The 26943-nt window shown below is 46.0% G+C and overlaps 1 protein-coding gene across 13 annotated transcripts in view; it reads right to left on the bottom strand.

Moving 5' to 3' along the window:
* Positions 1–26943, bottom strand: part of nrxn1a (neurexin 1a) — a 124381-nt gene that overhangs the window by 16458 nt on the left and 80980 nt on the right. For all 13 annotated transcript variants that reach the window (XM_035533189.1, XM_035533180.1, XM_035533182.1 and 10 more), the window contains 3 exons: positions 25768–25887; positions 11673–11854; positions 3531–3702 (listed from right to left, as the gene is read on the bottom strand). In XM_035533189.1, coding sequence (XP_035389082.1) covers positions 3531–3702; positions 11673–11854; positions 25768–25887 — 474 coding nt within the window. The remainder of the gene's footprint in view (positions 1–3530; positions 3703–11672; positions 11855–25767; positions 25888–26943) is intronic.

The raw sequence follows: 26943 nt of genomic DNA, 5'->3' as shown, positions 1-26943 counted from the left end.
CACACATAATTGCTACTTTTATCTCCAGTTGGAAATGAAAGGTGAACCTGTTCAACTGTGATTTCTACAAAGTATAATTACACGACCCAGAACCCACCCCTCACAGTCATTAACTTGTTATTTGTCAATCAACTGAATGTCTCTGCATGCATTTCTTCCACTTTATACAATTAATGTATGATTACAATATAAGGTGAAGGAAGCAAAACATTTCTCCGTTTGACTGAATTCGAGATTTGATTGATAATATCCAGCGAGAGGACGGCTGAGCAGCACTTCCGAGATATGCAGTGTCCTGACAAACCAGAAAGGGCTTCCTGCTCTCCACATTTCTCATATGCATATTTCATCATAAAACTTCCTCCCGGCACGCAGACACTGAACTGAGTCGCTTTGTTCCTCAGTCCCGCGGTCATGCGCTTTCAGCTCGGCCTCCAGCTCTCCGACATCAGTTTGCCTGCCTTCACTTCGGGTGCAGTGCTTCTAGATCTGACACTCCTGAGCGAAGGCATGGCTTGCTCCCCAGACGTCTGGGATGTGATTTAAATATGTTCCCACCCACGGGCAGACGAGCGAGGTGGGGAGGCAAGCCGAGGGACTGGATGTGAGGTGTGAAAGGAAGGTTTCTGTCACAGCAAAGCCTCTCCTTTACTGCCATTTCTTCCACTCTGCCTCTCAGGCTGGGGGCTGGCTGCTGGATCCACTTGCCCATTTGTATCGGGCAGTAATCACCAAATAAAAGGTCCCCCTTGTCTTTGCCTTTAAAGATGGTGTTGGAGCTGTTAGAGCCCTGATGAAGCAATAGATTACAGACCGTAACTCCTGCAGAGTTCACAGCCAAAAACTTATTTATTATTATAAGATAAGCTACCTCCATAACTCCAAAACGAAACGATACTTTTAATTATGTCGGTAGGACTGTCATAGCAAGAGTTCTGGCCCATGCACCACCAAAAGAGTTCAGTTTTGTCTTTTATCAACATGTAAAAAACAACATCCTATACACTATATACTTGTGCAGTAATGAAGGTCCTGTGTGTAATTACTTTGACTGTTGAATGCTCTTTTTTATCTTAAACTCACAGTGGTAGCTCAGGGGTAATCAGACCAGTAATCAGAAGGTTGTAAGTTCAAATCTCACCACAGCCAGGTTGCCACTGGTGGGCGCCTGAGCAAGTTGCTCAAGCTGTGTTCAGTCAGAATTGTAAGCCACTTTGGATAAAAGTGTAAGTTAAATTTGTAAATGTAAATTACATGACAATCTAGCAATGTTCACACAAGGTGGAAACTTTTTAACTGAGAAAAGTGCTGGTCTCCAACTAGGCTCTGCTGAATTAATTTTCTAGAACTTCAGGGGTGAAATTAATTTAGGGGTGACTGAATCCCTGGATCACACCCTTTGGCTATGTCTCTACTATGCTTGGGTGCACAGGCACGCATACACACATACACACACGTGCATACGCACATACAGACCCAATCACACACAAATACACACACACAGGTCATGCTTGGTTTTGGTGAAGGAACCAGCAGTAGGTTTTCAGTGTGAACACTGAGCTTTTTAGCTTTTTTAATGGTCTTGAATGTTCAATTTTTGCGAGCACATCTTTAATCTTAAATATGATCTGAATCATGTTATTGCATTTTATCAATAAATGTTAATTAGTACATGTTAATTATACAAGCAACCATAGGCAGCCCTTCACAAGCTAAAAGCTTAGCTGAGCATGTCGTTAGTGGGCACTGGAGGAGAGTTAGGGCTCTCTGCTCTGTAGCAAAGCTGTATATTTCTTCTTTCTCTTAGAGCATGCCCTCAGAGAGTGGCAACATTTGGTAATAGAGCGGTCCAACTTTTTATTTGGTACCTTACTTCTCTGGTGAGTGAACAAAGCTGGTATGGTGAGGTTACATGTATTGATTGGTATGCAGACAGTGTGTGTGTGCGTGTGCGCGTGTATGCCTACTGCAGCTGCTTACAGAGAAATACAATGCTATCAAAAGAATAGTGTGCCAATCAGTTTGTCCCTCTGGATTCAAATAAACGATACGTGTGAAACATGTTGGAATAAGCAAGAGCGCTCGACAAAGAACTAATAGCTGATTGGGGAGAAACAAGCGGCCATTATCGTTCTCACCCTTAATTCAAATTCAGTTGGTTTATCACCCCCTTTTCTGCAAAGCAAAGTCAATCAAGTTCTGATTAAGTGCAACAGCCACATGCTTTTTCCTCTTTCTTTTTTTCTTGGGCTGAACAAAGTTTTGCTCATGCTGTTTCGGTTGCTGTGTTAATTAGAATTTGCACACTGATATGCAAAGCTTATTTTTGTTCTCTAGATCCACTGACACAATGGAGCAGCACAGCTTCTGGAAAGCATCGCATTAGAGCGGATTCGACTGGACCATCCAAACGAAGCCATGTGAACACCAGCTCGGATGCTCAGGGTGTGTTTATTTCTATATCACAATACAACGATCTAGAAGCAAAAAATAACTTGTCCTGTTTCTTTTGTCCTTCCTCTCCTCGTTGTTCCTCCTCATCCTCAGTTTCTCTTTGTGCAGTGTACCAGATGCGTTTCTGGGTGACAAGCACAGGCCTAAATCACAGCAAACCTGCACTAGAACATGCCGGATGATGTAAACGTGAGTAAGTCAGTCTCCGTTAGTTAGTCAGCCTGAGCTGCTGCAAAGACAATATGTCCGAGAATGGATTACCGTAATCGTGTTAGCTTCCTTTCATATGGACAACACAATCTCAAAATAGATTTTGGAGGAAACCCGGGCTAATGCACAGAACATGGATACACGGAGCATGCCTTTTATCATCAGAGCCGTTTTCAAAGAAACTACTATAGGATAGGAAGCACTGATGTTTTTGATCAAATAATAAGATTCATGGATTAAGATTAAGGATCAAACTATCTTTAAGCAGTATGTCATTTTCTGAGCTGCTGAGAAGTGAAGAGTATTATAATTTTGGAGCAATCGGACACTAAAAGGTGGTGGAATTGATTCAGTTTTCTAGACAGAGCATTAACAAGATGTTGTTAAAAAACTCTCCCCTTTCCAGTCTGTAGAAAGGCAAGAATAATTAAAGATGTCCTTGATGTCTGAATATGAATTGTCTTCAGAATAGAGGTGGTGTCAGGAAAAGACCTTGACTCCAAACAAATTGCTTCTTTATCATTGTGACTGACAAATGAGGGGATTATTCCTCATCTCTGATCTTGAGCCAAGCTTTTGTCAGGGCTTTTTTCAGGTAGCCATGAGGCTAGTGAACTGGATAACCCACTCTTTGACATTTCCAGCCTTACACACCCCTTCCACCCTCCCTCCACCAGCCCCAAGCCATCATCGCTGTTGACATTTGAAAAGGATAGCAGGGTTACCTTTTTAGAGACTGAGTGAAAGCACAATCACAGGGAAAGGCATTTGGTCCTTAGGCCTGCGATTGAAACTCTCACAAGCTTTTTATCTTGGCTACTCTGATATCTACCCAAGGGTGCGTGCACGGGTGGAGAGAGTCTTACCTGTGGGATATCGCTCTATGACTGGCAGATCGTCCACCTGCAAGGTGGCATTACCACCACTTCTTGTAAAGCGAACTATGTGGTACTTTCCATCATTTACAAACTTTGAGGTCTCTTCAATGTTTATGTCATCGGTGCCCACATTGAACACAACTCTGATATTTCCTTTTTCCTGCACAGAATGAGAGAGAGAGAGAGAGAGAGAGAGAGAGAGAGAGAGAGAGAGAGAGAGAGAGAGAGAGAGATGAGAGCTGTAAAAAAATGCATGACACACCTCAATCTTTGATTGTGTTCTCCAGCTGGTTTGGGAAGTCCACCTCCTGGACTTATAAAAGACTGAGGCACTAAACTCACGGACTGTGTATTGCTGCTCTTGCTGAGTTTTCTATGATTTCTTTCCCCCTTGAGAACTCTCATAAAGAAAAAGCCATATGACTGCACTTTATCTCAAAGGGAAAAAACACCTCCAAATGTGCCAAATGTATTAATTGAGGACCAAACAAGGCAATATTTTATCATCTTGTGTATAATACATCCGACAGCAGAATGCATCAAAAAGATTTAAAACCACTCTAATGGGCAAGCAAAGCATTTATATTTCATAAATTCATATCAAGCGTTTATATTTTTTAATGAGGCTATTATGTGAAGGACATACACAACAACAGGGAAATTAAGATGCATGTGACTTTCACTGCTTTTTCTTATAGAATCCTGCAATAGTAGCTGTCTGGTTGTTTAATAAGGTGGAACATAGAAGTTAATAAGCTAAGGTGTCAAATGATGAAGAAATTGTTTCATGATTTCCTGCTCAGTTTACCTCACTAGTGTCAATCAACAGTTACAGGAATGTGAGCAAAAACACACATACACAAACACACACACACAGAATTTCCCATTTCGTTTAGATTAAGATGGAATTCAAAGTATAATAAACAGCAGGAACGAAAAAATCTTTCATCTATGACTTTGTTCAAAATTACCCCAGAAATATTGTCAGAATCTAAGATAATACAATAAGAATAATTCAAGGAAAAAATGTCTTACAACGTCTCCACTCCACCTCCACACGCCACTGAACGTGCAGAGAAAACTGAAAGGCCATGTTCAGGGGAAGTGAACATAATAATTTTCAGTGTTTTTTTGACAAATGTATTTGCCTACTGAATTAAGAGCAGCAAAGAGCAGAATTACGATCATGCAGTGCAATACACACCAACACCACTAGATGGCCTCAAACCTTAATTATTGCTTTGATAAACGGTAACTCACCACAGCATGTGAAATTTACTTCAATCACATATTTCATGAAAAGAGATACATGCTTCTAATTACTTCACCCAACACTCGGTTAAACAACCACATGCCTCGCTAGAGTTGCAAACATGCACAAACATGTTCACATAGAGAAAGCCAGCCACTTGAAATAATTGCTCTATTTGCATATACACTGGTAGCTGTTTGTTTTCATAAATAAAGTGGCAGGATACATTTTTATCTGACCCCACTCAGAGCCCACATAACTAACATGCTCACTCAGAAGCAATTGCCTTGCCACGCATGCACATAAATATCAGTTAGTCTGTATTACCGTCACTGAAGTCGCAAATGCTTTAACCATTCATAATTACACAAACCTACACAACCTGCAGCAGCAAAGGGCTCACTCAGAGAGACAGGTCCCTCATATTCACGACAGGTGGGTGTCGTTAGTTAAGCCAACGAACAAACGTACATGTAAGTCTGGGTGCAGTCTAGGAAGCTGCAGCTTATTATCCACGAGGTTTTCTCCAGTGGACAAGGCTAGGGTAGCCAATTGGGGCCCATATAAACAATCCAATGAGATGCGAGTGAAGGCGATAAGAGGAAACCCCTACGTGAGCACTGTTCATTCCCACCTTTAGACAGCAAGAGCAGAGCCTGGCGCCCCATTTCACTCCTCCGGCCCCACGGGAGGAGAAGCACTGGGCGTCCTTGGCCAGGAGCAGGGTGGCTCGCATCCGGAGGCCTGCCGCATGCTCCTCACCTCCAGCTGGGCAAGAGTCCAATGTTCCTGTGGCTTCTCACGCCCCATAATGAAGACAGACACCGCCTGTTCACCATGTCCTCCCGCTCCACGAGGGAGCGAGGAGGCCGAGTCTCTGCTTCGTCCTCGTCTCCCTCCTCCCGACTGTCCCTGCCCTCCCCGCTTCTGCTTTATAGCGGTGGAGGGAGAGGGCACGTTCTGATGAGCTGTGACCCACCAAGCCCCGGCTCTAAACGGGAGGACGACCGACCTCCCAGCCTTGCTCTCCTACCCAGATGGCCAGGCTGTGGAGTCCTCAGCCTGGCCGGCTTGACACTGTACTCCACCACATACATGGTTTCATCGTTGCATACTGGCAGGAGGAAATGCTGTAAAAGACACATGTACCACCACGGCAACGCCCCTGTCCTACATTGTGTCCCACGTGTGACAGCGTCCCAGATTAGTTGAATCTCAACAGAAAAAGGTCCAATATTAATACCTTGGGGTCAAAATATAAAGAAAACAAGAAAACTAAAACCTAATATGCCAAAATACCAAACCCCAAATTACAATGAAAAAACAAATGCTTGCAGACTGTAGGCCTAACTGTTTGGTGCCCTGCGAGTGATCCCTTATATAAATAACAAAACCCCATGCCTACACACACACACACACACACACACACACACACACACACACACACACACACCCCAACTTCACTTACACCCTCCACAGCAGTGCTATAAATAAAGAACTAACGATGGATTCTCGCTGGATGTCTTGGAGGGCGTCACAGCAACGCTGCCTTCAGTGTTCACTCTTTCTCTTCTAGGCAATTAGGCAGCAGACCTAGCAGCAGCCTGACTGACAAAACACGCTTCAGCCAAATAGCACTGAGGAAGGAGACTGGGGGGTGGAAAGGGGTTGTTCCAGGGAGGGAACAGTGAGGGAATGGCAAGGGAATGCCAAGTGTTCCCAACATAAGGTTTTAAAAATGGCTTTAAAGGAGGTGAAGAACACGGTTGATTGCTGTGCTGACCGCAGAAACTACCCACTGCACATTTGTATCAATATTTGAAACCAATTAGTAAATTTGGTGTAATTGTGGATAGTATATTATTCCCTTAGATTTAACATTTCTATATTATTGGTGTTACTGTCCCAAAATTAAATATGATAATTGTCATTATTATTAAGTGCAACCATCTGACATAACGAGCATGTTCTCACTGCCAAGAAAACAGCGGTACCTGATTGATGACACTGATGCTAGTAGAGAAGATACACACATACACGCATGCACACACACATACAGCTGCCACATCCTGTAGAGCTGATATGATGTTGGCTCTGGAGCCACTAATGATGTGTCTCATTTACGGTACAGGCTGTAGATGCTACAATATGACAGAGCATGTGTGTGTGTGTGCATGTGTGTGTGCATGTGTTCTGCAGCAGGCTTACTGAAACATGGTGTTCAGCTCAAACGAGGCAGCGCAACCGTGAAACCTCAGCCATTTTCCATAAAGAGCCTCTCTACAACACTCAGGCTAATCCCTAGGGAGTAAGCTTAATTGGACCAAACACAAAGACAAGCAGTACATGCCTTCATAAATGAACAGTGGTTGATATTAGAATAACACATTCATGTATGACACTCTCTATAATGCATGTGCCATAATGTCTGGGTTATGGGCTTTGGGGTTGTGAAAAATCCACTCAGAATGCTGTGTGTGTGTGTGTGTGTGTGTGTGTAGGGATAAATTTAGTATTTCTGCTATGTCAACAGAAATCGTCCACTATGCATGCACACACAAACAAACACACACACACGCACACGCACACACGTACAAACGCACGCACACACGCACATTCACACACCCATGTCTGTACGCACATGCACAAACACCCATACACCCACAGACATCCACACCCACAGACACACATGCACTCTCTCTCTGTGTTTCTCCCTTCAGATCTGTCCAGACCATGGATCCCACTGGTGGCGCAGGTTTCTGTTTCAAGTCCTCTGAGGTTAGCGCAGCCCCACTTCCATGGTCCCAAAACTGCTCTTAGCAGACGGCATCTCCAGAAGCCATCCCAACGTGTTCTCGTGCTCTCTATCTGCAGTGCTCAGCTCTGGCTCTCAGCAGAGCCAGTGGGGAGGCAACAGTCGGAACGGAGATGAAATCATGCCAAAACAAAGCCCCCTCCTATTAGTCTATGTTTCGAATTCACAGCCATACCAAAGTTCGACCTTCCTGCTCTCTCTACCGTTATCACCTTCAAACCGCTCATTAGGTCTCCACAGAGGGATGCAGTTGATGCATCACCTCTAATCCAACTACTTGTTAAATAACACAATAAATAGCGCCATCTCCATCACAAAGCAGGTGGAGGCAGGGCTTATCTTCCCCTTTTGTCTGTCTTAAGGGGAGGTATTGATTCACAATTTAATGCTGCAAAAGTTTTTCCTTCAACAGAAGACAAAAGGACGCTCTCCTCATGTATTACAGACATATTTACATCCTAGTTCATTTCCATCTGCCTGTTTATTCCTCAGCTGCTAAAGATAGACAAACTGGGAAAAACCAGCATGGGCTTCAGTCCATGAAGTGAAATCAAAACATCTTAAATTAAGCATTTATTGCTCTTGCACTGAGCAGCGGCTACTATGGAGATTATTTACTGTCAAATGTAAAGTCTTTCACCCTTTACTTACGAGATTCTGGGACACACTGGCACATTCTGTAACCCGCTCTTTATCTGTGAGCCCGTCATATGTAGGACTGGCATGCCTAGGCTTGTCAGCCATCCTCCATGGCTGGCCAGGTGGGTCCAGGTCTCTGAGAACACTTTCAGGCCTGTGGCCTTTTTGGTCTTCTCTCTATTCATAGCTCTCCTTGCTCTGTTTCTCAGGACTCATAAGGACCAGCATCCACCAACCTGCTGATCGAGCCTTCAACAACCATTAGTCTTTCTCTCTCTCTTGCTCTCTTTATTTGTCACACACACACACACACACACACACACACACACACACACACACACACACACACACACACACACACACACACACACAAATGCACACATTTGGCAGTAAGCTCTGTGGGAGACTGACAAGTGACAAACAATGTGGCTGTACTGCATGGGCAATCACACTGGCTCTCCTCTTTGTCTCTGCTTTACGTCTCCCTCAGCCTTCCTCCGGGCTCATGCCTCTTGGTTGTGGGCAGACTGAAGTATGATGTAGTCCAGCTGGGTGGAGCACAAAGACCATGGAGCTTCTGGTTTTGGGTCAGAGCAGCTGGCTGGGCTGTTTGACCATCCCCCTCACTGTCAACCCTGTGATGAGTAAAATCGGCTGTGTTTGTGTATGTCTTTCTGTTTCTAACCTGCTGTCAGTTTACCACTCAGTCTACTTCTTTCATGCTGTTTTCTGTTTCATTGCTATTTTGGTCATTTGTTTTACGACTCACTTTTTCCATCTGCTTCTTTATTTCACTCCAGGATCCTCTCTCATCACTCTCACTCTCTCATCACTCTCTCTCTCATCACTCTCTCTCTCTCACATCACTCTCTCTCATCACTGACTCTCTCACATCACTCTCTCATCACTCACTCTCTCACATAACTCTCTCTCATCACTCTCTCTCTCTCTCACATAATGCTCTCTCATCACTCTCACATCACTCTCTCATCACTCTCTATCACTCTCTCATCACTCTCTCATCACTCTCTCTCTCTCACATCACTCTCTCATCACTCTCTCTCATCACTCTCTATCACTCTCTCATCACTCTCTCTCTCTCACATCACTCTCATCACTCACTCTCTCACATCACTCTCATCTCTCTCACATCACTCTCTCTCATCACTCTCATCACTCTCTCATCACTCTCTCTCTCTCACATCACTCTCTCTCATCACTGACTCTCTCACATCACTCTCTCATCACTCACTCTCTCACATCACTCTCTCTCATCACTCTCTCTCTCTCACATAATGCTCTCTCATCACTCTCTCATCACTCTCTATCACTCTCTCATCACTCTCTCTCTCACACATCACTCTCTCATCACTCTCTATCACTCTCTCATCACTCTCTCATCACTCTCTCTCTCTCACATCACTCTCATCACTCACTCTCTCACATCACTCTCATCTTTCTCCTCTCTCTCCCTCTCTTTTTCTCTCTTTCTGTCTCTCTCTCTCTCTCTCTCTCTCTCTCTTTCTCTTTCTTTATTTCTCTGCAAGAGCAAACGAATAAATAATTGGAAGTGAAGGATGTCTAATGCTAATGCTCCAGTGATGGTGATATGATGATATTAAATTAACTCAATCACAAGCGTTTAGGGCAACGCACATCACTGAACACAGGGTGACACTGTCTGTTTGAAAAATCAGGGCACTGGGGCTACCTCGTTAACATGGTCACTGATCCTCGGTTAATGCACTTTCAGAGGGGAGCTTGGTGGCTGATGATATTCTCCTTGCTTTCAGACAGCTTGATCAGAGCCTACAGCTACATTAGCACTGCACCCTGCCAGAAATGCCAATACTGACAGCCAGGATCCAGCCCGTGTCGAAACACTTAATGAGGAGGGAGGTGAAAGGATTTTCCCATTAATTACAGTAAAAAATGACACTGGGCATCTGTGCTGATGTCAATAATACCATGAGCACACTTAATGATGTAGGTACGGCTAATTTCCCCTCCTACGCTCTGGTGATTCATTTAGCAAATGGCTTTATGCTAGGTTAGCACTCAGTACCACAAACCAAAAAAAAAAAAAAAAAACAACACCCCAGAAAAGCCCTTAGTAAATATAATGGCTGAGAAACAATGTTAGCCCGCATACATCTGCAGATTATCTGTATGGTTTGTATAGCACTGCTATTTAAAAGCATACACTAAGCAAGTAAGTAAGCAAGTAGCTCATACATTGATAAATAATCAAGGAAAAATATTTAATATAATGTTAATCCTAAAATGTCTATGATAAATGTGTATCACATGTATTTTAAGTTGCATCCTATAAATGCTTCTTTGATATTTTACTCATTCAGTGATATGCAACATATGTAGAGTATGTCCATTCTGTAGACTATGTCCATTCTCCAAATCTTCCAAATGGCTGACCAAAGTGTTTCTAATGGCTGTCCATCTCCCAGTATTTCACAGTGAATATCTGAACTAGTCAAAGACTAAATCTTGCATATACGTCAATACATGTAATACAAAATAAATACAAATCCACTGCTATTTCAAGCACACAAAACCACAAAAATAAATACAAAACCACTGCTATTTCTGAAAATCTGTTAGCCAACTCCAAAACACTGGCTTTCTCTTATTGAATCGATCAATGGCACATGCACAGCTCACGTAGCTACCCTGTCTGTTTGCGCTGTGCAAGTGGCAAACAGCTTCTTGATGACACATCTCGTTCACCTCCTGGGTGAGCACAGCAGATCAGGTGGAGGCTTCGAAGCCAAGCTCAACCAGCGGACTGGCTACCGCGCCAGGTCGCCGGCGACTCAGCTGGAGAGACCATTACCTGCCCGCCTGCAGGGGGCTGTTAGCGTGGCAGTACCAGCCGCCTGTGCGATTTCACCCCTGAGAGGGTGTGCTGAATGTTGTGAGGAGTGCTACGTGAATACAGTGAAAAAAAAGAAAGAAAGAGAAAGAGACCCCCCCCCCCACTCTACAAGTTCCCACAGCAGAACCACCAGCCCCTCCCCCAGTGTTGCTCTCTCCTCACACTTCTCATGCTGCCCACAGGATGCTGGGGGCCACAGAGTGGAGGTGAGGCAGCCCAGCCCCCATGGCGCCGTGTGCTACCCCCCATCATTCTTATTCATGCTGGCAGCGTGAGCCTCCGGAATGTTCTACTGCTCTCTGCGCGTGGGAGGAGACCTGGAACATCACCATAAGCCTAACAACCAGCTACAGGCCTTTCTGATGGTTGCGCATGCATTAGTGTGTGTGTGTGTGTGTGTGTGTGTGTGTGTGTGTAGTTTAGGTTGTTAATAAGGTTGTTTTTGTCAAACTCATGGAGTTCCATTATTAATAGTGAATATGATGTGATTTTGTCACTGTTATTGTGTGTGTGTGTGTGTTCACGACTCACTATCTGCAGTTGCAGGTAATCTCCGAGGCCAGAGGAGCTGTCCACTCTGACCAAGACTGCGTCTTTCTGCTGGGTACTGAAGCCAACAGCCAGGCGGTCCGCTCGCGTGCTGGGCCTGTCGTTGGGCGGCCAGGTGTACACAATCAGCCCGCCATCCCGCCCAAAGATGTATGTCGTTCCCGCTGTGGAGAGAAAGAAAAGAGAGAGAAAGAGAGAGAAAAATGAAAGACAAAGAGAGAGAGAGAGAGAGAGAGAGAGAGAGAGAGACGGCATTAATGTATAATCTGAAAGTGTGTATGTGTGTGTGCGTTTGTGCTTTTCAGCCCATTAGGCCCAGTGTAGGAGTATCTTGATGAATCCATCAGTGGGTCAGTCAGCCCCTGCTGTATCCTGATTGGCTTAATTACAGCCCTCGCATGACCCTCACAGTGCTGATGTCAGAGCACCTGCATGTGCTAAATAACTGAGGCTGGAACTTAGACATGGGGGTGTTCCTGCACCCCCCCACATGTACACAAACACACACACACACACACACACACACACACACACACACACACACACACAGTCACTCTCCACCTGCATTACTGGACTGATTGAGGCTCTGTGATTCTAATTACAGATCTGTAGCCATCAACACACTGGACAATCAGCCCAGCCCCACAACTCTGAAGTGGTACATGGTAGTACATGGCTTTAGCATGCTTTAGTCTGGGAAAAGTTTACACATGCCTCCACACACACACACACACACACACACACACACACACACACACACACACATGCAGAGCAGACATTTGCTATTTCTGCACAGTAAGAGGCATGCTAATGGCCTGATGGAGTTAATTACAGTGCCACAGGTAGGCAGGCCTCAGAGAGCGCAAACATTGGTTCCCAGTGTGGATCAGAGAGAGACTCAGAGAGAAACGGAGCACATTTACAGGGAACAGCGCAAGGAAGGGAAAAAGAGAAAAGGCTGACGGATAGAGAGAAACAGAGAGAAAGAGAAAGAAAGAGAGACAGAGTCCAAGGGAGTTGGAGAGAGAGTGAGAGGGACAGCCACGCTTCTGTCTGATGCCTACTTGTGTAATGCAGCTGATCTCATTCATTCCTGTCTTATTGTCCATCACGATTTCCACAGTAACATCCTTGGGCCATGCCGGGTGCCGCAAGGTGCGTGCACACCGCGTCCGACGCATTTCAGCAGTGAGGGGCTGCGGCTGCTGGAGCTCCCCGTATCTGGAGGACGGAGGTGCGGCGGAGATGACACGTTACAGCCTGCGCGTCTCCCCGTCACGCGCCCGCTCGCTGGCCCTCCCCCACACTGGCCTCTCAGCCTGTTGAGACCGGAGCTGGACGGCCCCATCCATACTGTGTCAGCATTCAGCCCAAATCACTGAGACAAAAAGCGCCCTCAGGGGTCTCGCTTCTGCTCGGGCATGAACACGCACAGAAGACACATACTCCCAAATACATACTCGCACACTTGTCATTGACTGCAGGAGCCACTCTCAGACACAGCTTATCTCATTTAAAAGATGAATTGAGCTTTGCTCTTTAATGTATGTCAGATGCCAGATCTCTCTGTGCATCACACACACACACACACACACACACACAAACAGGTGTGTGTGGGAGAGTTTGGTGGACATTATCAGGGAGCTAGCATTATCCTCCCTAGCCTCATTATCTTCCTGTCACACTTAAGCTGGGGCTGAGTGATACTGGGGCTGAGTGATACTGGGGCTGAGGGATACTGGGGCTGGGTGATGCTGGGGCTGGGTGATGCTGGGGCTGGGTGATGCTGGGGCTGAGTGATACTGGGGCTGGGTAATACTGGGGCTGGGTGATGCTGGGGCTGAGTGATGCTGGGGCTGAGTGATACTGGGGCTGGGTAATACTGGGGCTGGGTGATGCTGGGGCTGAGTGATGCTGGGGCTGAGTGATACTGGGGCTGAGGGATACTGGGGCTGGGTAATACTGGGGCTGGGTGATGCTGGGGCTGGGTGATGCTGGGGCTGAGTGATACTGGGGCTGGGTAATACTGGGGCTGGGTGATGCTGGGGCTGAGTGATGCTGGGGTTGAGTGATACTGGGGCTGGGTGATGCTGGGGCTGGGTGATGCTGGGGCTGAGTGATGCTGGGGTTGAGTGATGCTGGTAGAGCTGGTGCTGAGAGAGTATGGAGCTGAGGGGTTGAGTGATGCTAATAGAACAAAGCCAATGTAGGAGAATGTGTGTTATGGGGAAACACAGTGACATGTCCCTATGCAGGAACTGTCTCAGGAACACAGTGCTGTCTGCAGCGGAATGACCCAAGCCACTATAAAAGGCGACATCAGACTCAGTCAGCCAGTCCCCACAATGGACATCAGGACTTGCTCCTATGTGAATGCAATTTCCCTCTCACCAACCTATTACGTTCCCCCATCCACAGAATGGCAAGCAGACTAGTGTTTCTCTCTCTCTTCTTCCTTAAGTTGTTTTTGCTCTTATCCTTGATGTGTGGGTAAGAAGCTTGCTCAGCCCTCACTGGGGGTTAAATATCCTCTCTAAAGTCTATTTTCCAGTGCTGTTAAATGAAGCAGGCACTGGGTGCAGGGCTGATCGTTAGCCTCCTGAACATGGCCCATCATCACGGCTGGCTGGGCGGCAGGGGCCTGGGTTTAGAGGAGACTGCCCCTCACTCCTGGGCAAAGGGTTTCCACTTCACTGCCTCGCTAAGGTCAATCAGCACATGCTGGAAGGGGAGGGAAAGAGAGAAAGGCTGCGAGGAGAGAGGGAGCGGGAGAGGGAGAGAGCGAGGGAAGCGTGTACTTGGAGCGCCAGTCTAATGGATCAGATTTTACCTGACCCTCCGGAATCCCAACATAAGCCTCATCTCTTGTGTGTTGAAAAAATTGAATTATGAAGCTTCTTTTTGCACTGCCGCTAGGAGCTCGGACGCTCAGGCGCAGTGTGGAGAAACTCAGGGTTTACTCTGCATCCCACGACTCTCTGTGGGGTGGACGAGCGCGCACGTTTTATTGACTCCTGTACTACACGTTTTAATGTAAAATCAATGATAATCACTCCTGTCACGGAGCAACAAAAACCCCTCTGCTGAAATGACACAAGCATGAGCAGCAAAATCTCAACTACATGATGACTACATCTAATCCAGCTGACAAAGGTTCAACAGTAAATTGATGTCTAATCGATTACAGTGTCTGTGTGCGTGTATGTGTGTGGGTGTGTATTTGTGTGTGTGTGTGGTATGTCTGAGATGTCTATGCAAGATGAGAGTGGGCGCAATGTTTTCCACGTGTTTTGTGAAGCAATTATATTGTTTATATTAAATATGCATCTGTGACATTGTATTTGTTTATTAAACATTCATCGCACAACGCGTGGCAGCTCCAATACCGGGGCTTCTGCAATAATAAGCAGGCAATTAAAAAGAGAATTACTGTGGCTCAAATTACCACACTGACACTAGAGCGCTCCAAACCAACTGGGTAATTACAGACAGCAGCTCGAGCGGAACACTGGCAAGCTGAGCTTCGTGTGAACGTGTGTGTGGGTGGGTGTGTGTGGCGTAGGGTGGGGGGCAGTAGCCTGACCACTGTCTTCAGCAAAATGAGGGAGCCGGCCCTCGTAAATCTTGGCCCCACCCAGCCTGCGGGCCAGAGCAGCAACTCCTGGTCGAGGTAGGAAAAGCTGCCATATTCGTGATGGACTCTGTGTTGTGGTAAAAATTCATGATAATGGATTCTCAATTCATGCATTCAAACTGGAAGGTCTATGACCAGTGCAGTATAGATTACTACCTTTTAACATTAAATGTAGTTAGCTTTAGACTAGCTGGTTCTAATCTAAGTGGTCCCACAGGCAGGACATTATACAGCCCAGGCCAGACCCTCAGAGCTCCACTGTATCACATTACACTCCGCCAGCTTTATGTGGAGATGCAGGGCAGTGATCCCCCACCTCTCTCTCTCAGTGTGGGTTGTGGTCAGGAGCTGGGTTTCGGCTGCTCTCCACGCCTGACCTTTCCAGGGCCAATTAAGGCAGCGCTGTTATTCTGGGCTGCAGCAGCATTCATACCTCACGAGGACAGCTTGCTTGCTTTGCCTGTTTATTTATTTATTTTTAATAAGCAATCATGGAATTCAAATCATGGAAACCTCAAAGGGTTCATGTGAAGGCTTGAGGTTGGAGAAGGTTTGGAGCTTTCTCTGTGTGTGTGTGTGTGTGTGTGTGTGTGTGTGTGTGTGTGTGTGTGTGTGTGTGTGTGTGTGTGTGTGTGTGAGAGAGAGAGAGAGAGAAAGAGAGAGAGAGAGAGAGAGAAAGAGAGAGAGAGAGAGCAAGGGAGAACATGACAGAAAATAAAAAAGGAGACCAAGAAAGATGACAAGAAAGTAGGGAAAAAGTAAGTAAGAAAGAAACAAAAAACAAGACCAGCATCTTAATGTCAGGCTCATTTTAAAAACACTGGAAAGGCAAAGACTAGCCATTTTGTGAATCTACATCAACAGTGGATATGGACTCTGTTGTGTCTGGATAATCATATGGTATCTTCTTTTTAGGTGTGAGCATGTGTGTGCATGTGTGTAGGAGCAGGTGTGCGCGTGTCAGTATCTCAGACTTTAAACATCCCTGGGTTTTGAGAGTGTGAGGTAGAGTGACAGGATCAGAACTGTCTCTGGGGTTTTGGCCTGAATCAGTTTAGATTACACTCCACAGTTAATGATCTCTCTCTCTCTTTCTCTATTTTTTTCACTCCCTCGCTCCTTCTGGGACAGAGTACAGTGTTTCAGAGTCAGTCACCATAACACAGGAGCACATCATGCTTCCCTCACCCTGCTACTCTTTCGATTATAACCAGACCTACAAACAGACCCCCCCCCCCCCCCACACACACACACACAAACACAGCACAGAGTGGGCCAGATAGAGAGAGCTGACTCAACTCAGCATGGGCGATGAGCTCTTATACGCAAACTCTGTGCCTGGGGAAGACAGGAAGAGACTACTTACAGCATTTCACACCCTCACATACGCTCGCCAGAGCACTGTGTACAAATGCGCGCGCACACACACACACACACACACACACACACACACACACACACAGAAGTCATTAAGAGCGGAGAGAGTGCATAAACAAATGCTTTACTGCTCTGTAGATAAAGAAGCTGCTGTTAATCACATATACCCAAGATTGAATGTGGACTGTTTTCTGTACTAAACATCGCCCTGTAATACATAGTGTATGGTAATTATGGGAAGCTTTATGTTGCTTCTCTCTAGCTTTATGTCTAGCCTCTACCAAGCTGCATATGTAAAGTGGGAATGATGGAGAGGATATAGGAGGAAAGCATAGTGGAGGGCTCATTCATTTGGGAGCAGAGCTTGGGGGAGAAGCAGCCCTGTGGTGGGGATCAGGCTAACAGCTCAGCACTTGTCTTGCATTCTCCTTTCACATTCACTTTACATCTAATCACTTCGGAGACAGGGAGAGGGCACATTTACTGCCATGCAAAGGGGAATTCACACACACAAAAAGAAGACCACACACCTACACACACACACACACACACACGCACGCGCACACACACACACACACACGGACATGCATGCACACACAAAAATACTGTCTTTCACAGCCTTCTATACTTTGCATAGAAGCATAATAGCTTTTAAATGGTTATTTATAAAATGAGAAAACGAACTCCTACTGCACTTACACTGCTCATTATAATGCACGATGCAGCAAAGGAACAGCTGGAAAACAAAGGACTGTAGATGGTGTTCAATTTGGATAAGAAGACAATTTAAATGTACCATCTTTCTGTGCGACTAGGCTTATGTGCATCAGCTGGTGTGCTGAATGTTTATGTTTGGCTACGACATAAGAATAGAATAATGCCCATTTTATGTGCCAGGAGTGTAAGTGTAAAATGGCCTGAGCTGGAGAAGACGGCATATTTCAGAGGTGTAAATGTATGTTTCAGAGGTGTACCTTTACATTTCGGAGGTGTATGTTTATATTTCAGAGGTGCATGTTTATATTTCAGAGGTGCATGTTTATATTTCAGTGGTGTATGTTTGTATTTCAGAGGTGTACATGTATATTTCAGAGGTATATGTTTATATATTTCAGAGGTGTATATTTATGTTTCAGAGATGTACATTTATATTTCAGAGTTCTATGTTTATATATTTCAGAGGTGTACGTTTATATTTCAGAGGTGTAGGTTTTGGGGTTACAAAGCTTAAATCATATTATAAAGCATATTTGGTATAGTTAGCATATCTGGGGGGAGGACCGGGGGGGGCAGGATGGATGAGGATGGGTGAGGATGGACGAGGATGGGCGAGGATGGGCGAGGATGGACGAGGATGGACGAGGATGGGCGAGGATGGACGAGGATGGACGAGGATGGGTGAGGATGGACAAGGATGGGCGAGGATGGACGAGGAGCTCCTGGGTGTGTAGGGTTGGGAGGGAGGAGAAGCAATGTGCTGCCTCTTTGCCTGGGGTGACGCACATGAGCAGAGGAACTCAGAGATCTCAGCACACCCAGCCATTACAGATGCCAGCTGTGTCACATATGCAAAACAAGTGGGGAGAGAAACAGAGCAAGAAGGAGAGACAAAGAGAGGACGTTAAAGAAAGAGACAACCTCTCCATTAAAATGCTTGATAAATGACTCTTTCGCAAACTTCTGCTCTCGCACTCTCCCCTGCCTGGTTTCAATTGTGTTATCCCATCTTATCAGGGTGCAATCTGTGAGGATAATGGTGAGAGGCAGCCAGGTCCTGTTACAGAAGCCCAGAGCATCAGGGGCTGACAGCTCTGGCTCTTCTGCACACAGCGTGGAAATTGTCCTGATAGTCTTAAACCACAAGCTGCAATGAGACACTCAGCAATAGACTGGAAAGAGAAAGCTGGATGGATTGTTCAGTAGGTGTTCATTTTACACTGTACACAGCTCCTGCGAGGGTTAGCAAATGGGATATAATAGCAATATGTAAGTAATGAGTTTAAAAGGAGAAGAGGACTAAGAGATATAGTGCAGAAATCAGTACAGGGCCCTGAGGCCTAATGGCCTCTTAAAAGCCTGTCCTTTTTCCCTCATGAACTTAGTACCTTCAATTTGCCCTACTCACAGCATCACACACACACACACACACACACACACACACACACACACACACACACACACACACACACACACACACACACACATACACACAAATACAAATAGGCACATACACACAAACAAGCACACATTTTCTTTGTTGTGCATGGACAGTCATGCTGATAACAGAGAAGCAAGTAATTTGAATATAATTCATTATGTCACAGGTCAGCAAGTGTCAGCTCTTAAGGAATACGTCCTGTATAGGGTCAGGGCCAGAGCAGAAGCATTTAGGCAACCTCAGCAGCCTCCCCAGCCACTAGAAATCAAATGAGGCCATTAAGGCAGGCAAGCGCATCCATGCAGATCCAGAATTGCTCTCCTGCCAGAGCGCTTCCCATCCTAACGGTCACATGAGCACCAGCGCTGGCCTCTGTACAGCCCCGTCTGCATACTGCCTGCCAGCACCTCTGGCACATCCCATTTGCATCTCCACTTCATAATCCTACAAGCCCCCTCCCCCCCTCCTGCTCTCGTCGGGATGCAGGTGAATGAATGAGAGAGCAGTGTGTGGTGGTGGTGGGTGAACGCAGGCAGCTCTACGCACCATGGCCCGCACGCAGCGCTGCGTGGGATCTCTGGATGGCCGCGGCAGAAGGAGTGGGGCGATGATGCGCGGGGCGAGGCGCAGGACGCTCCGCCAGCTCCCCGCGCGTCGCCGGGGCCGAGGCCAGGGATGGGGCGGGCCCCCTCAGGAGGAAGCAGAAGGTGAGCAGGAGCAGGGTGGAGCTCAGCCCGAGAGCAGCACTGCCAGGCCACAGGTACACTGCTGTCAAAGACATGCTTCCAGAGCGCACACAGGGCAGAAGCAGACGCAGAGCGAGAGTGTGGAGAATCCTCAGAGCACCTGGCAATCCATGCCCTCACGCCCCCTGCTTCCCCTTACTAGGGAACAGCCTGGCATCAAAGAAAAACACCTGAACCAAGTCAAATTCAACTGAATGGAAACTTCCAAAGAGTTCTCCAAAATTTTCCAAGTATTTGGCACTGTGAAAAGTAGTTTTGTTTTTAAATCACACCAAAAGAAGGCAGAAAAATCAGTGGAACATTCTCCAGAAAACATGAGATCCTTCCTGAAAGGAAAAAGTGCCCGTGTCGGTATCCCCAGCGATACTCCAGTGAATCGAGGAAGGGCAGCACATCAGGAAAGGACACAGCAAAGGAGTCTGTGGTAGAGCTTTGCTGGGAGCACTGGACTTTACCGGCTTCTTCTAAAGCCCCGTTCTGTATCCCACAGAGCTGGCTGCATCCCCCAAGCCCAAGGGAGGAGCGAGGAGCCAGGAGCCCAAAGCCTAGCGGCGAGCACAGCACCAACAGGACGAGCTCACTGCTGTGGTGCTTAACTCCATCCAGAGTGCTTCTCCCCCTCCCCAAATCACACACACACACACACACACACACACACACACACACACACACACACACAATCAAACGCACACACACACACACACGCGCACACGCCAGCTGCTGCTGCCCGCGACTCCACCGCCTCTCGGAGGAAACATTAGCTAGTACGTCACAAAAAAGAGGATGATGAGAAATCGGAGAGGAAAAAATGCATAAGTGTGGAGGGAAAATACAGCACGGCTCTCTGCCAGTTCCTGGGAAAGTAGGCAGTGCGGAAAGAGTGGTCGGTGTGCGTGTGTGAGTGCGTAAGCAAGGATGAAGGCACAGGAAGCAGAGTAGTGATAAGACGTATTGAGCAAAATTCCTTCTCCCCTGCTCTCTTTGCTGGCTTTTGTCTCTTCTTATCTTGCTTCAGTCTCTTTAGGGGAGAGCAGCCTCTTCTGTGTGAGCAGCACGCCTAGCAAGCCAGTCCCACTGAATGAGTGGAGTGGCGAGGGAAAGGAGAGAAAGAGAACGACAGTGCTCGCTTGGGTTTGCCTCCCCCTCCTCCTTCTCTCTCCCTTTTCTCTCTCTCCCTCCTTTCTCTCCTTCTCTCCTCTTTCTGTCTCTCTCTCTTTCTCTTCATTTCCCTCCCCCTCTGTCATGGAATGAGTGTATGGCTGTTCTTGTCCATCCTCCCTCCCCTCAGTGTCTCGTTCTCTCATGTTCTCTGATGGGGAGAAAGAGGTGATAGAGAGGGTTTTTCGGCAGGCAGGTGCAGCTTAGCTGAGACTTAATGAAAGAATGAAGTAAGTCAGTCATCTTTCCAAAGAGAAACAGCCAGCCCCGAGAAGCTCCTTTTCTCACTATGCTCCTCTCTGAGTTGCCATGCCGGGAGCGTAGTAAGTGGCGTGAGCTTCAGCACCATGGACAGCGCCAGGAGCAGAGTCAGTGGGGTGAACATCGGAACTGTGGACAGTGCCGGGAGCGATGTCACTGGGTAGACTTCAGCACCGTGGACAGTGCCGGGAGCACAGTTACTGTGCTGAACTTCAGCACCATGGATAAGGCTAAATTAAAGTCAGTAGGACAGAAACATTGGCCTTGTCTTGGGGGATGCATTGTAGGTATACTGGAAAGCACTACATAAACACGAGCTGAAAAGGTTATGGTGGTTGGTATTCTTTTGGATGAAATCCAAAATTTCCTTTTGCTTTTATTTATTATGGACTCTCATCAAAAAATAAGAGTGTAAAGACTGCTGCTCCAAAATGGAAAAAGTGTAGTACAGTGCATATGACCAAATGACAGTCACAAAACTATTAAAACCATTTTTATTCTGGATTATAAGTGTCAACCTCTGCAATGAGAAAAGTGCACAAGTGTGACACATTATCATGTGTGCATAGGGTGAAAAGTGATCAATCCTGCAGTTGGATTAAGTGCACAGAAATGCTGAACATGTAAGTCATGCCATTTCTTCCTGCACATGACATACTCTCTCTTAGCACTGAGGATCATTAGCACTGAATAATTATAACTGACAAAGCGGACCTATCAGATCAACATTGCCTGGGGCTCGAAAAACACCCTCAAACTTCAGAGGACAGCATGCTGCCCCATTTGGAGCCCTGTGGTTGCCTTTGGGACAGAATAATGCACAGTGTTGCAGCTTTAGTGGCATACGGATTAAGAATCCACACAGGAGCCAATGTGGTGCATCCAAAACCTATTTTTTTTCTCTCTGAGGCGAAAAAAAGCAGAGAGATGTTTGTACCACTTACAAGGTCGCCACCTAGTGGTAATGATTTGCCTTGCATTCAAAGCACATATCTATTAGGACACTCGGTCACATGATAACGTCATTCCATTTCAGATGACCTCAAAAGCTGATTGAAAGGAAGTAGAGCATGTTTAAACACAAGCACTTGTATGCAGCATTTTGAACAATTCAAGCAGTGGGGGACTCTTTAGCTGGATCTGTCTGTCCCTTTCAATTTTCTTCAGCACTGAATTGTTTCCCTCTGTTGGGGTCCCACAATGCGCATTTCATAATGTTCCTTTGTGAGGCAGTTGGAGGTTGCTGCTCGGTCCTTCACAAAAGGTCCAAAATGACTCGAGAAGGAATGCTCTTCTAAGCTACTTAGTTTCTTGCCTATTTCCTCTTCCCCCTCCAGTTTCCCCCAAACTCTCCATATGATTTCAGGAAGTGTTCAGCGGTGGGAACAGCATGCTCCCCCTCCCCAGCAGCACCCACTTCACAGCTAACTGGGGAATATTGACCTTTTTTTTTATTATTAAAAATGAGATTGCTGATAGTATGGAACTAATTAAAAATGATGCACAGCTTTGTAGAAAGGATGCTTCATTTTGAGAGGGAACAGGGAGCTGAGGCTTTTTTTTTTTTTTTTTTTTTTTTTTGCCAGAGAACAGCACAAACATATCAGATTTAATTTCTCTTACCGGGAAGAAGTTATCTATCCAAATTTCCATGTCAACTAGCCATTTTTTTTATTATCATTGCACAATGTATTAGGCTCTTATCTCTAGTCTGTCTTTTTAATTGTACTTATGCATAGCTAATCAGCTCGCAGCATGCACTCTGGCCTGTCCTCATCATTCCTCTCCTGTTAATTACAATATTCAACAGTGTTCCATGATAACCCACAGAAATCAAAGCGCTGCTTTGCTTTGGGAGTCCGCTGCGAGGGTGTGCGAGCGAGAGTGAGTGTGCCTCGATGGAAGTGATAAGGAGCAGATTGACACGATTTCGTATTTGGGAAGTTCGCACAGCAGCGAGTGAACAGTTTGCATGCGGAGGAGGGGTAAGGACGACCTCCTGCAGAGAGGAATATTTTGTGAGTGGGGCACCTCTGAGATCCGCTCTCATGTCCTTTCTGAGGGGCAGCAGGCAAGAGTACGTGTGAGTGCACACGCATGCCCATCCCAGATGCCTAGCAGGGCCCTCGGGCACCACTGGAGCGCTCTGGTGCTCGACCTCCAGGAGAGAGAGGCGCTACGAGAGTGGGGAGAAAGGATATTACCTCCATCTGACATGCAGCTGTGCATAAATGTGCTCGGGGGTGTGCTGCACATCACCAAGGTCCAGCAGCATCACTGTAGCTGGGCTGGGTTGGACTGGGTTGGGATGGCCTGTGGCTCTCTCCCTCAGGCCTGCTGAACCAAGCTGCAGGCGGGATGCAGCCATACATCTGGATGAGCTTATGTGCATGCTCTGTGCATATGCATTTGTGTATATGCACGGTTGAGTCCCTGACAGTGTGCCAATCTCTCTCAGAGCATGAAGCTCATGTAGATAATCCAAATGACAGTAACAAGAGGCTCACACACACACACACACACACACACACACACACACACACACACACACACACACACACACACACACACACAGTCTGCAGCCAATAGCAGAGTAGGATAGACAGAATGAGTCACACACTTCTATGCTTCCACGCTTCAATGACAAATCCTTGGATTAGGGGCATGAATGACTGCTTAATGTGTGTTCTGTGAATGTGACAATAAGTGTGAGACAAGAAATCTGGCAGTTAAAAAGAAGGTACGTGTGTCTCTGTGTGTGTGTGTGTGTGTGTGTGTGTGTGTGTGTGTGTGTGTGTGTGTGTGTGCATTTATGTGCATGTATCTGTGATGACTCAGTCCTGTGTGTTTAAAAGAATGATACCACACCCACTACCACTGTTTTACAGCACTGGGTCCTTGCACTGACCATATGCAAGTCAAGGCTTGAGAGAAGAGATAGATAGAGAGAGAGAAAGCAGCAGACTGGGGGAGTGGAGAGGAGAGACAGATGGAGGGAGGGAGGTCAGCTTGATTAAACACTGCAAGTGAGCTCCTCTCATTTCCATTGTGGGCAGAGGCACGGGGGACGCAAGATGAGCTGTGTGTGTAGCTTCCAAGAAGCAAGGCAGCCTCTTATCAGTTTGGCAAGCCCATGGTGTGGATTAGCTGTGCTGGGCCTTGGCCTGTAACAGATCTGCTCCTTAAACCAGCACAAGGACGTTTCGCTTGCTTCAGTTCTCTGGCAGTCAGCACTTTTAGAACACATGAGCTCTCCCTGGCTCTCTGGCCAATTTGCATGTGGGAGTAAAAGCCTTCTATTTTGTGAAGACACTGCAGTATCACAAACATGCTCACACACACACACACACACACACACACACACACACACACACACACACACACACACACACACACACACACACACACACACACACACACCCCTGAAAGGAGTAATGTAATTCTTTATACTAGAGAGATGCTGTCTCATTATAAAGACATTTTCTACTGCAGTGGAATGAGACATGTTGAGATGCTACACCAGTAGCCTCCAGTGGTGGCGGGCAGAGGGTGGGCCACTATTATACTACTACATATTAGGACCTGTTTTACCGGTGTAGAGTTACCTAGGATATCCCACAAAATATAAAAGCTTTATGTCTCTTTGTGACTTATTTCACAGGAAAGAAAAATATTTACACACAAACACACACACCCGTTTGTTGCCAGTCAAAGAAAGAATATTATCCTTCATTTTTCTTTCTTTTCTCACTTTATCTAACCTATGGATTTTATGGTGATTCATCATAGAACTGGATGAGAACAATGTGGGTTTTTTGCTCTTTTTCGGTGCCGGGACCTGTTTTTTGTGTTTTGGGGACATATTTGGCCATTTTGATATTTATGGGGTTAGTTTTATTGTGGTGGTGGGAGGATTGGTTAGGTGAGAGGTTTGAGCCATGAAACAACCTCCTATGGGCTGTTCGTTTTTTCCAAGCTTTTGTTCTCCAGTGAAAAATGTACTGTATGCTGCTAATGCTAGCTGTTAACATGTTGTCTATTCTGGGAAAAGAATAAGTAAAGGAAGGTTTTTCTTTTTTAATAATAAAATATTTTTCCATAATTTTTCAATTCTAGCCACTTTACACTGTGATTATTATATTATATCTACCAGTTCAACATCTGAACATTTAAAGTCACTTCTGTGGTCAAGCCTGAGAGTTACTATAAATTCTAGGCTGCTGGTTCAACACAGTCCTAGCATGCCCCCTAGTGGTGAATTAGAGGTAACTCTTAAAAAAAAAGAGAACTGAATAATATTTTATATGAAACTTTATAGGCAGCTTGTAGTGACCTGCACCTGTAATGTGTGTTATGTCAGCAGGCAGAATGAAAGGACATTTCAGTTTCAAAGGAAACTTGCCAACAAAATCACTGCCCTTATGTGAGAATTCTTTGACTTCACAAAGATGTAGTCCCTGTCCATCTTCTGAATTTGAATTATGTCAAATGCATGAGCTAGCATGCGTTTAATATGCATGCGTATTTAATATGTATGCGCATTTAATATGTATGCACATTTAATATGTATATATATTTAATATGGAAATGCTTCCATTCAGCTTGAGCATTTGGGTGATGTCTGAATGTGCAGAAGTGTTTTGGCCAGTGGGCTTTATGTAGTTTGCAGGTGGTGGATTTTCACAGTCTCCTGCATGAGAACGAATCCCGATGGCACATAAAGAAGCACAGAGATGCACTTACCGTCGTTGCAGAGAGGCCCCCCGAATGACGTCATACTGCAGTCACAGGTAAAGCCCTCCCACTGCTGCAGACACACACCCTGATTGGAGCAGGAGTCTTCCTGACACGTAGTGCTGGGCCCTGCACACCGGGGGAATGAGAGAGCGGAAGAAGGGAGAGAAAGAGAGAGGGAGAGAGGCAGAGAGACAAAGAAAGGGCTGCATAAACATATGGTTACAAGGCAGAAATAGGAACAGCACTATGTCATTATTACCATTATTAGAACAGGAACTCCTATATGGAATCTCAGAGACCAGTTTCATTACCTGTGTGACAATGCTAATTCTGTTACTTATCGCTTAGCTATTAGCGACAGTGCTGGGGATGTAGAGGATTATGGAATGGACTGGCATTAAGGAGAGTCTGAATACGAGTTATTATTAACATCATTACATTAATTATTATTACTTTAGTTATTATTCACATTATTATCAGATGGAAATGTAATTAAATTGACCATTTTGTCAATGCTGCAATTTGTATGTGATTAATTCACACTGCTGGGTGATCATTTCTATATTAAAAGGCTACTGATTAAATGTATATTATTACCATGATCCTTGTTAACTCAGAACAGAGCTGCCCTAAGTTCAGAGCAAAGTTATTGTAACACTTTTTCTTAATTGTCTAATAATTACACGGGCTGCTGCACTATAAATTGTGATTAAAAAAAAACAAACGGTTAGCTGCGGCTTCAGAGTTAATAGCACTTGGGCAACATCTGTGGCATTAATAGAAGGGATCTTTTGTGCTAAAGAAGACTTGAGGTGGATGGGAGAGAACACTGCTGTGCAGTGATGTGGAGGTGGAGAGAGACAGACCCTGGGGGGAGGTGGAGAAAGACAGGGCCTGGGTGGAGGTGGAGAGACACAGACCCTGGGTGGAGGTGGAGAGGGACAGTCCCTGGGTGGAGGTGGAGAGAGACAGACCCTGGGTGGAAGGGTCTGATTATGAAGCATCTGGGGGCGGAGCAGCGGACCAGTGGGCCGGCTTCACTCCAACTCGTCCATTAATCTCACTACTCAGCATGTAAAGCAGGTCCAGAGCCCCTCCTGCCTCCAGCTCCGGGCCATTTGGCTGATCAGCCACATGGGGCTGGAGGTGGAGATTACGTGGGGAGACGGGAGGGGTGGTTGG

Source organism: Electrophorus electricus, chromosome 14, assembly GCF_013358815.1.
Source record: "Electrophorus electricus isolate fEleEle1 chromosome 14, fEleEle1.pri, whole genome shotgun sequence".
Classification (NCBI taxonomy): Eukaryota; Metazoa; Chordata; class Actinopteri; order Gymnotiformes; family Gymnotidae; genus Electrophorus; species Electrophorus electricus.
Note: the sequence above shows the minus strand (reverse complement) of the source record. Positions and strands in the feature narration are given on the sequence as shown.